The sequence below is a fragment of the Hippocampus guttulatus genome, chromosome 12 (assembly GCF_054856545.1).
Source record: "Hippocampus guttulatus isolate MCC_2025c chromosome 12, RoL_Hgut_1.0, whole genome shotgun sequence".
NCBI classification, from domain to species: domain Eukaryota; kingdom Metazoa; phylum Chordata; class Actinopteri; order Syngnathiformes; family Syngnathidae; genus Hippocampus; species Hippocampus guttulatus.
In genome coordinates this window covers 7,813,036-7,826,785 of record NC_141272.1, presented here as the reverse complement: position 1 = coordinate 7,826,785, position 13,750 = coordinate 7,813,036, and the positions used below count along the sequence as shown (strand labels likewise).

The window sequence follows — 13,750 nt, the reverse complement described above, 5'->3', positions numbered from 1 at the left end:
AGACAATTTAGACTGAATCTAGTGAAGTCTTCAAAGCCTAAATAATTTTTAGAAGACACAAGCAGCCTGTTAAAAATTGATATTTATTTTTACCTAGAACACTGACATATTTTCAAAGAAACATGGGAGACACAAGATTTAAAAAGTCTACCCCCACCCCCCCAATTAAAATGCCATATTTTTGTGACATGATATGAAGATCAAGACCTTTTTCACCCACAATTGGTGACCTGTAACACGTGCAACTCAAATGGTACTTGTTTTGGCTTTCTTTCAACAATGATTTTCTTCTTGCCAGCCTTCCACAAAGGTCAGATTTGCAGAGTGCATGATTTAATTGTTTGGTACAGATTAAGCCATCTGAGCTGTGGATTTCTGCAGCTCCTCCAGTGTGAGTGACCTCGCTCGCTCCGACAGTTTTGGTGGATAATCATAAGTAGGTAGGTTGGCAATTGTGCCATACTTTTTCCACTCTTGAACGATGGATTGAATGATGCTCCTTGAGATATTCAAAACTTTGGATTTTTTTTTTTTTTTTTTTTTTTTACAACCCAACCTTACTTTCAACTTCTCTACAATTTTATCCTTAACCCGTCTCTACAGTTCCCTGATCTTCATAATGCTGTTTGTTCACCAGTGTTCTCTAAAACTACTGATGCCTTCACGGATGTATTCATACTAAGAATAAACATAGGTGGATTTTATTAATTAGGTGACTTCAGAAGGCATGTGATTGCACTGAAGTAGAGTACAGAGGCAGACTACATTTTTCAGATTTATATTGGCATGACATTTTGAAAAAACACATTCTTTTCTTTCCACTTGACAATTATGTTCCGACTTGTATTCTGTCTAAGCAAAATATATTCAAATTTGTGACTCTTGTTGCTGTTTCACTTTTGGCTTCAAGGTCACAAAATACATTTTGAAGGCAATGCGCACTGAGGGAGCTGCAGGGATTTCTGGCATCCACTATTAGTGAATGTTCAACACATTTTAGCAATATGCCGTGTTCTGCATATGTCTGGGCTTTCAGGTAGGATGGCACTTCAGAAGAAGCCACATCAGTCAGACAAAAACATCCAAACCGCGGCTACAATTTGCAAAAACACACTTGAAATCTCACACATGACTGTACATGGTCCACTGAAACCAAGGTTAGACTTTTTGGCCATCATTCCAAACATGAGGTTTGGTGTAAATGCAACTTACTCCTCCTCATCAAAAGAATAACTTACAGTGAAGCACTGTGGTGACAGCCTCGTGGTATGGGGCCGTTTTTCTTCAGCTGAAACTGGGGTCTTAAGGTGGAGGGAATTATGAACGGTTTCAAATACCAGACGATGCTTGCACAAAACCTTCAGGCCTCTGTGAGAAGGCAAAACTGTCAGAAAAGCTTTCCGGAGGGGAGGAACTTCAATTTGGGGTTAATCAGATGCGCCGTGTGCTAAGATGTGCACACGTCATGTTCATTTTTACTTCTCCTCGAAAATAGAATTGATATGTATATATTTTTTCCACTTGAGTTGACAGGTTATGGGTCACATTATCGGTGGAAAATATTTTGAAAAGACTTGGTCTTATCTTTTTCGATATCTTAAAACCTTTTGATAGCCAATCTAGCCGAGGTAAAAGCAGAGGAGCAAGAGGGAGAAAAAGAAAACAAGGGTTATGGTTGAAAACATGGGTGTCCGCACTTAGGCCAGAGCCCCCATTGGGTCCCAGGCATCAAGTATAATGGGCTCTTGATTCATCACTTCCAGGACATCAGGAGAGACAAACTTTTTGTCTACTACCACCTCGTACACATATTCTGAGAACCAATCATCTGTCATGATGAGGTAACCTGCAGAGACACAGAAACAAAAACGTCAAAATAGGGGCCCTGGTTGATTAGCGGTTGGGCTTCTTCTTTGGATGTATGGACCCTTTTGTCAGATTTATTCTTTGGGAAGCTACTTTGGGTTTTATCAGAGAGGAAAATGGCTTCAACTTTACAATTGTAGAGGTCTAAGTGTTAACAAGTGTTCCAAAAATTTGGGACTTTCATCACATTCCGGCAACAGCAGTTTCTGAAATTGGCAGCGTAAGCTCTGAGCAGAACAAGAAAGCAGATGGTAATGAATGACCCGAATGTTGTGAGGCCACAGCAACACAAAATATAGTTTCGCTTAGGGCAACATAAATAGCTTCAACATCAAATTGTAGATAACATAAAACGTGCAAAATATCACAAATTCTAATATGTTGCGTGTCAAGTTGGGAAAAAGCCATTTACTGGCTTCAGTTGGTAAGTAAGCTCTGCCCCCACTTGTCACGCTAACGAAAACAGTACTCAATTTTTGTGACTCTGCGCAGAACAAGTGGATATAAACTTTTTTTTTTTAATCTATGTATTTTGACCAAATTTGCCAAACCTTTTATCGAAAAAACTAGGGAACTGTTTTAAATTGTGTAGAAAAAAAGGGAAACTACGAGTGTCTCCTTTTAAGCTTGATGAATCCCAATGTCAAGATGTGAGACCTTGACGGAGAGCTTTTGGTCTGAGCAACAAGACCTGACGCACCGTTCAATTTGTTTTCTCTCTTTCCTCTTATGCTCAGAGCAAAGAATCCCACACACAGTCGAGTTATCAAAGAGACAGCAAGGATATCGTAGTTCAAAACAATATCAGAGTGGTGTGTGTTTCGTCCAAGTGTCCATCCAAGTACGCAAATCATAGTTGGCGCGTTGCCTTGTTTGTCATTGTTGCAAACCAATGGGAGCCCGCATGTTGGGTGGCGCAGGGCTGTGTGCGCTGCATGTCATTACTTATTTTTTAGGGAAAGGCCTACTGGCTACTCTCACAGCAGAGGGAGTACCGTGGCAGCCATCTTTGCTGACCTCACAACTAGAAGTATTTAAAGGAACAAGTCAGTGGAATGCAGAGTTACTGTAACAACAAGACTTAACACAGATCTCATCGGCAGATATTTTGGGCAGGTTTTCTCGACCTCATTTTACATGTAGTGAACGGTAATCAGCGTGTTGGGGAGAAGTTGTAGGGTTTAATAGTTTTTTTTTTCCCGCTCAATGCATTTTGATAAGCGTCAATATTTATGACTTTTAGCTATTCATGGGACAGGCCGGTCCCAATTCCTCTGGGGAATAAACAAGTTGTATAAATAGATTGGATAGATTGATCCATCTTCCAATCGGATGAGGAATTATTGTTGTTGTTGATGTTTTTTTTTAAACTGGTTGATCGGCTCCGAAATCTTGATTACGTAAGGTATTCCTGCCTTTCCTAATCTGAACTTTCATGTTTTCCCCAAATGGTCACTGGTTTGCGGGTTCAGACAAATATTGTCAAAGTGTCCTCCTCTCGTTCTCTCTGTATATTGCGCTACACTGAATTGTATGTGTTTGTTGCCTGATGACGCATGACTAAATTTGCAGTGGAATGCTGAGCTGAGATACAAAGAAGATGATGGGTCTCACAGGAACATAAATCACAGGGATGAAAGAATGAAGGAATAATAAGAGCTCTAGTCAAGACTGGTGCGGTGGTGTGCAGAAGCGTTTGAAATGCTGGGCCTGCTCATAAAATAAATAAATTTTAAAAAGCATATCGATTTCTGAACATGTTGCATCCTGTCTCTCGTTAGTAGTCCGGCCAATACTGCACACAAAGCTCGAGTTAATTAAGGATTTACAATCGGAAAAACATCTTGTTGGGCGCTCTGAAAAAAGTCACGCATACAACATGTGGCGTCCGTGAAAATTCACCACTAAGCAGCCTTGAGGAACATGTTGAAAGCTAGCCCCACCAGTTTTGCTTTAATTTAACTCAAATATGACGGTTTATTTTTTTAAATACTACAAGAGCTATGTTATGTTTAAATGCCACAATAATGTTGCCCAAAAGTGGGGAATTGCATTAATTACCAAACAAATTGATGAGTGTATTTTTCATGCCGCTGATAGAGAGATGTTTACAAAATTTGTAGAAAGAATCAAGTATTTCGGGGTTCGGCGCTGCTATTTTAGTCAGCAACCAAGGTTAAATGGGCTACGCTGTTACCTCTAACATGTCAACATCATCACGTATGAACTGAGATCATTACTATTGAAATCAATGATTATTTTGTGGTCCCTTTGAGGGAAGTCTTAATTTGTTTGAGGTGGCTAACGCAGTCAGCCATACTGGACTAGGAAAGAGTTTTAAGGAAATATTGCATATTAAAAAAAATCATCATGAAACCAAAAAAGTAAGATGTTTGGTTACCTTTGTTCCCACGGTCATCTCCCCAAGAATTTTCCACCCTCCACTTTTCATAACCCTCTTTTCCATCCTGAGAGAATCAGAAAAAGAAGACAATGAAGAGATTACAGCTAAGCAGGGGAACACATGAGAGAAAGTGTCCTGACAGCTGGCGTCACTTAAAAGGGGACAGCACCATGAATCACGGCAGCCAATGATATTTAAAAAAATAAAAATAAAAAACAATAAGAAGAGAGCAAAGTTGGATGCAATAAACCACAGCCTTGTTCCACAGTTCCTTTTGGTCATGCCAAGCTGCATCAATGACAGACCACGTTGAAAACAGACAGCCTAACCCTCACCTATGCATCAGTGTGCGCTTACCTTGTCCGTGACGGCGGTGAGGATCATAGCGTGGGTCATGAGAGAGTCTCCACATTGCAGGCGCTCTGCCTTAGTGAGGCTCTTTACTGAAACGCCAAACACCAGCTCATGGTTGAAGCTGCACATACACAAACGCAAATTGAAGAATGATGTCCAAGGAAGCTCACAACAAAATATTTTCTGTGACTGGGCCATTGCCCTCTGGCTAATAACTACCAAAAATAAGTAAATACAGAAACCCCCCAACATACTTGCAGAGCACCATTTGTCAATTCCTATGTTTACAGATTTTTTGAGGGGCTGGGTGGCTATTCTTTATAATTTGCTATAAAACCGTTAGAGAGTAGACAAACACAATGTTATCATGTTTTAAAGTTTCATTTTGTTACATGCTTGATTGACCTCGAAACGCGGGTGTGTTCAGACATCTTGTACACAATGGAACACAGAGGATCAGAGGTCAATTTGAGGTGAACGGACACACAAGAGCAAGGTATCTGAGCACATCTCAGAAAGAAAAATTTAACTCTCATTAGTAGACACACTGGCGCCTGTTAACTGACAACTTGGAAAGGAAGATTTAACTTTTCTTGAACTGTCAGGGCAAACATCTCTGACAAAAACTCATCGAAACAGCATTCTTAAATTGGGTCAAAGAGATAAAATTATTACTTTGTCGCCCTTTTGCGGGATCCTGGTGCCAAGGAACCATGAGCTTCATTTGGTCAAAAGTAGTGCTTTGCCATCATCTTGTGGTATTATAGGGAACTACAAACCTTTTTTGGGGGGGGATGTCACTTACTTGTGGGTTTTTGCTATTCGCAGCAGAGCTTAATACCAATCTCTCATAAACCGAGGACTCCACGTATTTACTGTTAAACTAATTAATAAGTAGCTGTTTGTACTCAATCCTTGAATACGATTCAATTTATTAGAGTGAGGGGTGAAGGAGGTTCACATTGCACATAAATTCTTTTTCTCTCCACTTTTCGACTCCGTCTTCCCAAATGTTATTAACAGCCACAGAAATGATAGCTGATCTTCTGCGTCAGAAATGTAGCACCACGTTTGGCTCAGTTCAGTGGTCTGATTTGAGCACGGCGCCAGAAACTCAGACAAATGACGGTGCACCTTAAGGGCAAGGATCAGAATTGTTCTGTTGTGGGAAGACAAATTGCCTCATGCCGGAAGAAGAGGTCTGGTCTTGCTGTGCAAAGCTGCTATAATGACGTCGTACAAACACCACTGTGATGTAACGTCGTCATACTGAAGCGGGCTGGTTTACTGTTCGATCAGATTTTGACTTCGTTCAACTGTTGTAACAATAAAGTGATTCATTTCAGTATTTTCGGTTTATCTGCACTCAGCACCTACAACCCCCCTCCCCCCAAAAAATGATGTAGGGATAACTATTTTCGATATGCAACACTTTGAATCACAGGACATTAAACTCACACACTCATGTCGTTAATGCCCATCTTGCCGTGGAAATGTTTGTCAACGTCACAGCCAAACCACACAGCCTAAAAGAGAAACGTGTTCACGTGTTTAAAACGAGACAATTCATGTGCAGACCGTGGCTCATTTGAACTTACTTCTCCGTCCTTTATGGATTCAGCAGCAGCCTTTTTGAGAAGCTGGATGGGCTGATTGTTGTAGACTGTCTGGCGACCTCGAACCATGTTACCGAGGTACTCCACACTATACAGCTTCCCGTAAGGGTTTTGGGGTCGGGGGTCGTTCACAAGGCAGATCTGACATAAAAAGCGAATGGAATTTAGAGTGGGAATAGCTCCCAAAATTAGTGAAAATAAAAAAACAGTCGTCGTATTATTCTCCCACATACTTTGTCCTGCATGTTGTAAAGGGGTTTGACGTGCTCCCTGTAAAACTCTTGGGGGGTGAGGGGTCCCAAGCGATGGAAATTCTTTTCCTTGTCTCTGTACTCCCACGAGATGGTCTCAGGCGGGCTGCCGAGACAAATGCTAACCACCCGGAACACCTTCACGGGAAACACACAGTAGTGCCATCGATTTACCAACATCATCTCATTGCAGTATTGTGTGACGCATGCCTGTGTGCTCAAGTGGCTCACCAGGAGGATGTTTTGGATTATATTTTAATCAGCACAAAGCCGAACACCTCCAACCTGGGGGTTGACCCCACAAATACAATACTCATCAACCATCACTGCTACTAAATCCCACCCAGTATAGCTCCTCTTTCCTCCCTGCAGCTATTTCTCTCATTTCCCTTTTTGTACCCCACAACCTTTCTTCATGTGCATTTTCTTGCTGTGTAAAAGAATGATTTCCTGTGGGCTAAACTGGCCTGTTTGGATTAGGCCGACTGTTAACCCTTCTAACCTCAGCTCAAGCTCTCAGGAATTTCCCCTCATGCTTTGCACTTCTCCCGTCCTGTTTTTCTCGTCCCCCAAGACTGAACATATGCAACTGACATCCTGAATGATAAAAAGGGGCTGAACAATTAAGTGGCCATGCGGCATTTCCTCGATGGGAGAAAGTATAAAGCAATGCTGTGAAAACAGTGGTATCTCGATTTAGGAAAGACTCAAACCTACGGGGTTGTTGACTGACAACCCTTTAGCCGGGACAATTTGTCTGTCTTGCGTTGCATGCGCAGTTTGGAGTTTTGTCTGCCACCATCCAACTAAGTGCCGGATGGTGGCAGCAAACATCATGTTAGGCAGCAGTTTGCCCTGCAAATGGCGGGCAGTCAGTTTGTACAAAACAAAATTTGGGTCAAGTGCGTGCTGTGACCAAACAAATGATCCTTGAATAACATTTAAACTATGAAAACACGAAGCACGGCAAAATAAAGGCTCAAAAACTACTGACTCCAAATGGCAAAATGCGCACACTACTGATGTTCCGTACTTATGTTAACGTTTTTAATGATACACATCAAATGTGCCTGTTCTACACTCATGCTATGCAACCCATGCTTTTAACATGAGGAAATTCTCCATTGCAGCTGGCCTTGAGTGAAGAACTTTTCGCAAAACAAACCACTTCCAGGTGGACAAACAAACACTGACTACTATCAGGCCCACCTCAACAGAGATGCAACATTGTCTCCAGTTTTTGCACGTACTCAAAAAAGTGTACATGCTTGATTAAAATCATTGAGTACAAATGTTTTTGACCAGTGTAACGGTTTTATTGAAGGAGCTTTTAAGAGTGACCTGTAGACTGCTGATGACACTACTCTCGGTCCACTATTATTTAACAGCCCCCTCTTCTGGTTAACATGAAACATTGCTGTGGTGAAACTCGGCTCACTGAGGCGTTCTCTTCACACTCTATGCAAGGTCTGCATGGTCATTTGTTTTGACCTAACAGGAAGATCTGTAGTAGTTAACCATCCGGTCATCCAATCTTTTGTGTGCTTACTCCGTTCACAGTTACAGTAAGGCAGGAGTCTATCCCAGCTGACTGAGGGTGAAGGGTAGAACTACACATTATTACAGGTTCTAATGGAAAACAAAAGCAACCTTTTTTTGTAAATAATGCACGCATAACTAATTATTATTTACTTATAGATCCAAGATGTTATGATAAATCCAAACGATACAGTGATCGTTTCTTACACATCTTACACAAATCAAAACAATGGAAAGTCAATTGTCGTGAACATGGCTAAAAAGCAAGACTTAATATTGATTTAAACCTCGTCAACATACATGAGAGAAATTGCATCTTAAATGGAAAATGAGAGGATTGACATTGATGCACTTCACTTAGAAAATCAGTCTGGTAGCCACACATGCCATTTACTTCCTGACAGGAAAACAGCTAGAAAGGGTCGCATATATATACAACACTTTGAAATAAGGCTGGATAGAGATGATGCCTGGTATCGGTACTAGCTAATCTGTCAGTCATTCAGTCATTTGTCTGCCATTCACCTTGTATCTGAAACAGTCCTGGAACTATTCTGCAGTCTGTAACCTCAAAATTCTTAAATTGTATTCTAAAATAAATGTTTGACAAAAGTATGCAGCGATCAAAAGAGACGTAGTAGATACCTCCTCTATCATGGTGTGGATGGCGTCGGAGATTTCCGATCGAGTTGTGTCACTGTCCACCATGTTCCTCAGTTTGAAGCAGTATTCTCTAAGCTGTGAAACACAATTGGACGTGCAAAAAAAAAAGAAAAAAAAAAGTCTGAGCTTTCAAGGGGAATTTTTGGGTGTCTTAATCTGAATACATGCACACCTTATGATTGAGAATGCCATTCATTCTGCGGGAGGCCTCTGAACTGTGTGCCTCTGGGAAGCATTTCTTTGGAATGACACCATACTTTTCTGGATAAGACAAAAAATTGAACAATGGTTACATTCGTACATTTTAGTACAGCCGTGTTATTGACCTCTCTGGGAGTGAAGAGGAAAGACAAGTATGAAGAATGATCTTATCAGAAGGACAACACAGATTTGAAGATTTGGAGACAGGGCTAGAGAGGCCAGATTAAGCTTGGACAATATATAAATCGGTAAACGTATGCTGGCAAGTGAGCCATCAGGGAGGTGGCAAAGATGAAGACCGAAGAGGAAATTTCGATATGGTGAGGGAAGACATACGGGTAGCTGGAGCTACCGCGGAAGATGATTTGCTGCTGCTCCCAGTGAAGCGAGTTAAATTCAATGGGAAAGAGGAGTACAGTCGTGTGACTCCAACCTAAATAAAATTCACGTTTGACAGTTACCTCATGACTGTAATGATCAAAGTAGAAGAATTTGCTGGCCATATCTATCATGTTACATTCATCAATGCAATTTGTGTAATTGCAGGTCAAAATAATGGGTTGATTACTTTCAGGCTAGCTACTCGGGCTGAGAATAAAAGTCGACCAAGTGGGCTCCAAAAAGTGCTAGACGCATTTTGAGCTACATTGTACTTCATTCACACACACATTTAGAGGCCACATTAGTCCACTGCACAGATTTGAAACAAATCATGACCAATGTCACAGTCTTTTGGTACCCTCTTTTGGTGGACATTTGACACTACAGTCAGTGAGTTTTTCCACAGGACACGTTTGGCAGGTTTGACACGAGATGCCTTCCCAATGTAGCCAACACATTTTAACAACAGGCAGTGCCTTGGTATTATGGTCTAATATAGACAAAAAGACGTTTGTGTCATGACTGAGATTTGAACCCCGGTCCCCTGTGTCAAAGATGGCAATCCAGCACTTTGCTGAGCTGCAAGGTAACATGTTATTAATCTACCATTGCTAGTAGGATGTGGGAAAGAAGGATCAAATTAATCGAGTCATCAATGGAATAAATGAACACAATAATCGATTATAAAAAGTTTTGTTTGTGACAGCACTGCCAGCTACTTTTCTTCATTAACAAGCATAAGATGCCGGTCTATGAAGAATAGCGTTTGTTTGGGTAAAATTTCTACCAAGTTGTTTATTGCGTTTATTTATATTGTGCAAGCTTAGAAATATTTTTTTTAATGTTTGGAAGATTTCTACAAGATTTCTACATTTGTGACGAGTCCAGTTAATTTCCCCCCGATGAATCTGTTGCCAAATACCTTGGCAAAATTACAAGTGACACAGCCCATACAATTTCACCAACAGTAACCTCATGCTGTGACTATGCAAACTACAACTAACCAATGAGATTGACCAACATATCCCACTGTCCCCCGTCATTGGCTGGATTGGAGAGAATAAATTGTAACAGGCGTCCATCCATTGGCTCCTTCTTCTGTGCCGTCTCCACATAGGCATGGAGGAAGAAGTAACACCGCTCAATCTGCCAAGAAAGAACAGACGAAAGACATTTTTCTTTAAAGTGTGCTAATAGAATGTGGAGAAAATGAAAATGTATGCACCTCAAAATCTCACCTTATCCCAGAAGAAGAGATAGGACTGACTAAATTCAAACTCCTCTATGTTAAACTTCTTCATGAAGGGAAGCCGCATGACATTGAGACATGAAAAGATCCAACATCTTCCTGATGAGAACAAAATATACAGGCATGTTTGTTTGGTTATGATGAAACCACAACTCCAATGACCAGAGATTATACTGATCCATACATGTGAGCTACAAGGTCTGAATAAAAAAAAAAAATCTTAAATTATACATTGTAATATTTATTGCTAAAATAAAATAGCGAATTAAAGGAAAAAGTTATGTGGCAAATTTAAATGTTCACATATCATGAAATTAACACACGACATTCAGATCAGTGAGCGCTAAGAGATTCTCAACGTGTCGAAGGCTAAGTTCAGGCTGCAGTCAAATCCGACACAGATCGACTGGTGGCATCCTCAACAAACACGGCATCCACATCTCTACCGCGGCTTCTCAGTACAGAATGGTTCAGTCAACACTATCCAAACATCAATCACAAAACAAAATTGGAACATCTGTTATGCAGTGAACAACATTCTTTTAAAAGCTGTATGAGTGTTAGCACGATGCAAGAAGTACACTCAGCTTTAGCAACCCTTGTGCTCCGGATGATATGTGCCAACAAAGATTAGGGGGAATATACCACTTCATGGGTTCAAGTTTTATGATAGACCTTAATGCTTTTCTCACACTCATGATAATAAAAAATGTTGCAAAACATTTCATTCCCAGTTAAAAAACCTCTAACACGGCCACAATGGTTTGACCTGGAAAGGACGACTGCAATTTCCCTTATCTCAAGCTATCCATGTGACCAAAACCCAGATAAGAATAGAATGGAATAGAATAACTACCTGAGTTTTTTTGGTTAGTGACGGGCTTGCCCTCTGTGGGGATAGCATGCTGAAAGATGTGTACAGTATCCTGCACAGTCTTTCGGTGTAGGCAAACGTCCAGTGGGTCGATGCACGTTGACACATTCTGGGCTAACAAGTAGCGAGGCTCTGCCTGCAGGCGCTCTACAAAGGTGGCAACCTTCTCTTGACTGAGACCTGGAAGAGCAACAAGAGGAGATGATAAAGTAAAAGAGCAAAATACTAAAAAGGGGTTAAACAAGACATTATTTTGGGGAGGGTGGCTACAGTGCAGCAATGCTGTATAATTAGGGGGAGACATTTCTCGATATTCAAAAACGACTTTGTCATCTGAAGACTTAAGGGACTCGCTCTCTCCACTTAAGCCATAGTTTAGGATCACTCAGGCACTCTGCTTCATAATACTAAATGGAGAATGTCCCGTTAATAGCCATATATAAACATCACTCCCCAATTAGGTCTTGCAACTATCGTGTGATTGTAATCTAACGCTATACAGAGATATTGGTTCATATTAATATGTAGACTGAAGACAATTATAATAATTTGAGACTTCATTAAAAATGAAGGAAAGGTTAAGCTAATTATAAAATTGTTGTAAACAGATGATTAACAAAAGTATAATTGTAGTGAAATGGTAGTGTAGGAGGTAGTATAAGACTTAAAGTGCTGAGGGGCTCTATGTTGGCGAACATCTAGATAGCCAATAAAAAATGGAGGACGGTTGCACATTGTGCAAAAAAATTTAACATGGGAGGGAAGACTGACTAGTTTTGCCTGTTGCCAAGGTTATTAAGATTAAGATTTCCTTTATTTGTCCCGCAATGGGGAAATTTATGTCCCCCTTGTCAGTTCCATTCTGTTAATGACCAGTGACTAAATGTGAAACACAATCATGACTGATACACTGTCACTCATCTTATAATCAATAAAAACAACATGTGAGGTTAGTAACTGGCATCCAAGTTGTTTCCAATGGCAAGAGGCCAAGCACAGGGCTGCAGAGTGACTTGCAGCTTTCACAAATCCAGATTTGCCACTGCTTCAATCTTAGATGGAAATTTTACATAGCAGATTGGATGAAAGGGATTTATTTTCTGAATTTGTTGACTATTTATTAATGCCTCGTACCCTCAGCTCATTTAATGCGGACAAGAGGTGTAACCCCTACATACTGGGATCTCAGCATACAGGTTGAAACAAGGCTGTGCTCATGTTGAGCATGAAAAATATACCTGTGAGCGAGGGTAACGCCACATGACTTAAAGAGTAAAGGGCCCGTAAACGACACAAACTTCTTAAGTAAGACGAAATGAATTTTACAGGCGCCTTATTGAAACAGCCATTTCAATTAGTTTACTGGGTTTAATTAGCAACAACAAAAGAATACTGTCTTTTCATGCACGACTACAGTCCGGCACGTCTGAGGTACATAATCAGGAAACCCGAAATAATCATTTCACATAGATTGACAACTGCTAGAGCACCAGCTATACAACTACCCGCGCAACAAAAAGCAAGCTAATTTCAACAGCCATTGCCAATCATCCCATCTATTTTAATGGGTGGTGGATTGTATAATAATACATTCACCTAAACAATACAAAGCTGTGAATTTAACTGAGACAAACCCACCGTGTTTGATAGGCAAGCAAGCTCGGAGAATGCTAACTTAGCCGATTAGCTTCCCGAGTTGTCATGCTTAAACTGTCAAGCATATATACATATCAACACGCAAACGCGAGAAAGCAGGAGAAAAATACCTACCAGCTTCCATAACGTCTTGGACCTTGAAGAGTGTTGTTGGGTCGTTCGCGATTTAAAAAAACAATTACAAAAAAAATCACTGGTTCTTTGTTTCAATCAGACACAGTCAGTACAGTATGTCAACGAGAAGGCAGGGTGCGCTCGTTTATTCACCCCGCCTCGTATTCCATGTCATAGAGCTGGGTGGAGTTTAAGTTGTAAAGGTTTGAGCTCTTTGATACTCGCCAAATCCTGACACGCCGTGTGGTTACTGCCATTCTGTCAAAACCTGTCAGTCCAGCCTGGGCCTTTGGTAAAATAAATCAACGATAATAAAAGATTTGCCCTTTGTCATCGAGGCGTTGTTTTCTGCACACATACCTTCAAAGTTGTCTTACCTGGCATGGTAGCTGGGTGTAAAATGTCAGCTGGGTTGAAACAAAATATCACACTATAAGTGGTAAGTTACCAGCAAAAGCTGTAACTAGTTACCAAGCCAAGTACATTAATTAACACGGTATCTGTTGCATTATGAATAATGGAAATGGCACCATGAAGTTTCACAGTAAATCAACTCTGAAAGTAATCCAGTGGTACCCTGAT

At 40.7% G+C, this 13,750-nt stretch overlaps 1 protein-coding gene across 1 annotated transcript; it reads right to left on the bottom strand.

Annotated features, from left to right (window-relative positions):
• Positions 1-64: 64 nt before the first annotated feature.
• Positions 65-13,301, bottom strand: blmh (bleomycin hydrolase). The gene is made up of 12 exons (XM_086124935.1): positions 13,169-13,301; positions 11,381-11,578; positions 10,514-10,623; positions 10,280-10,421; positions 8,866-8,954; positions 8,676-8,768; positions 6,474-6,629; positions 6,223-6,381; positions 6,083-6,150; positions 4,628-4,745; positions 4,268-4,334; positions 65-1,846 (listed from the first exon to the last, which is right to left on the bottom strand). Exons 1-12 carry the CDS (start codon positions 13,176-13,178, stop codon positions 1,698-1,700), a joined length of 1,359 nt encoding a protein of 452 aa, XP_085981061.1. The 5' UTR covers positions 13,179-13,301; the 3' UTR covers positions 65-1,697.
• Between the last annotated feature and the right edge of the window lie 449 nt (positions 13,302-13,750).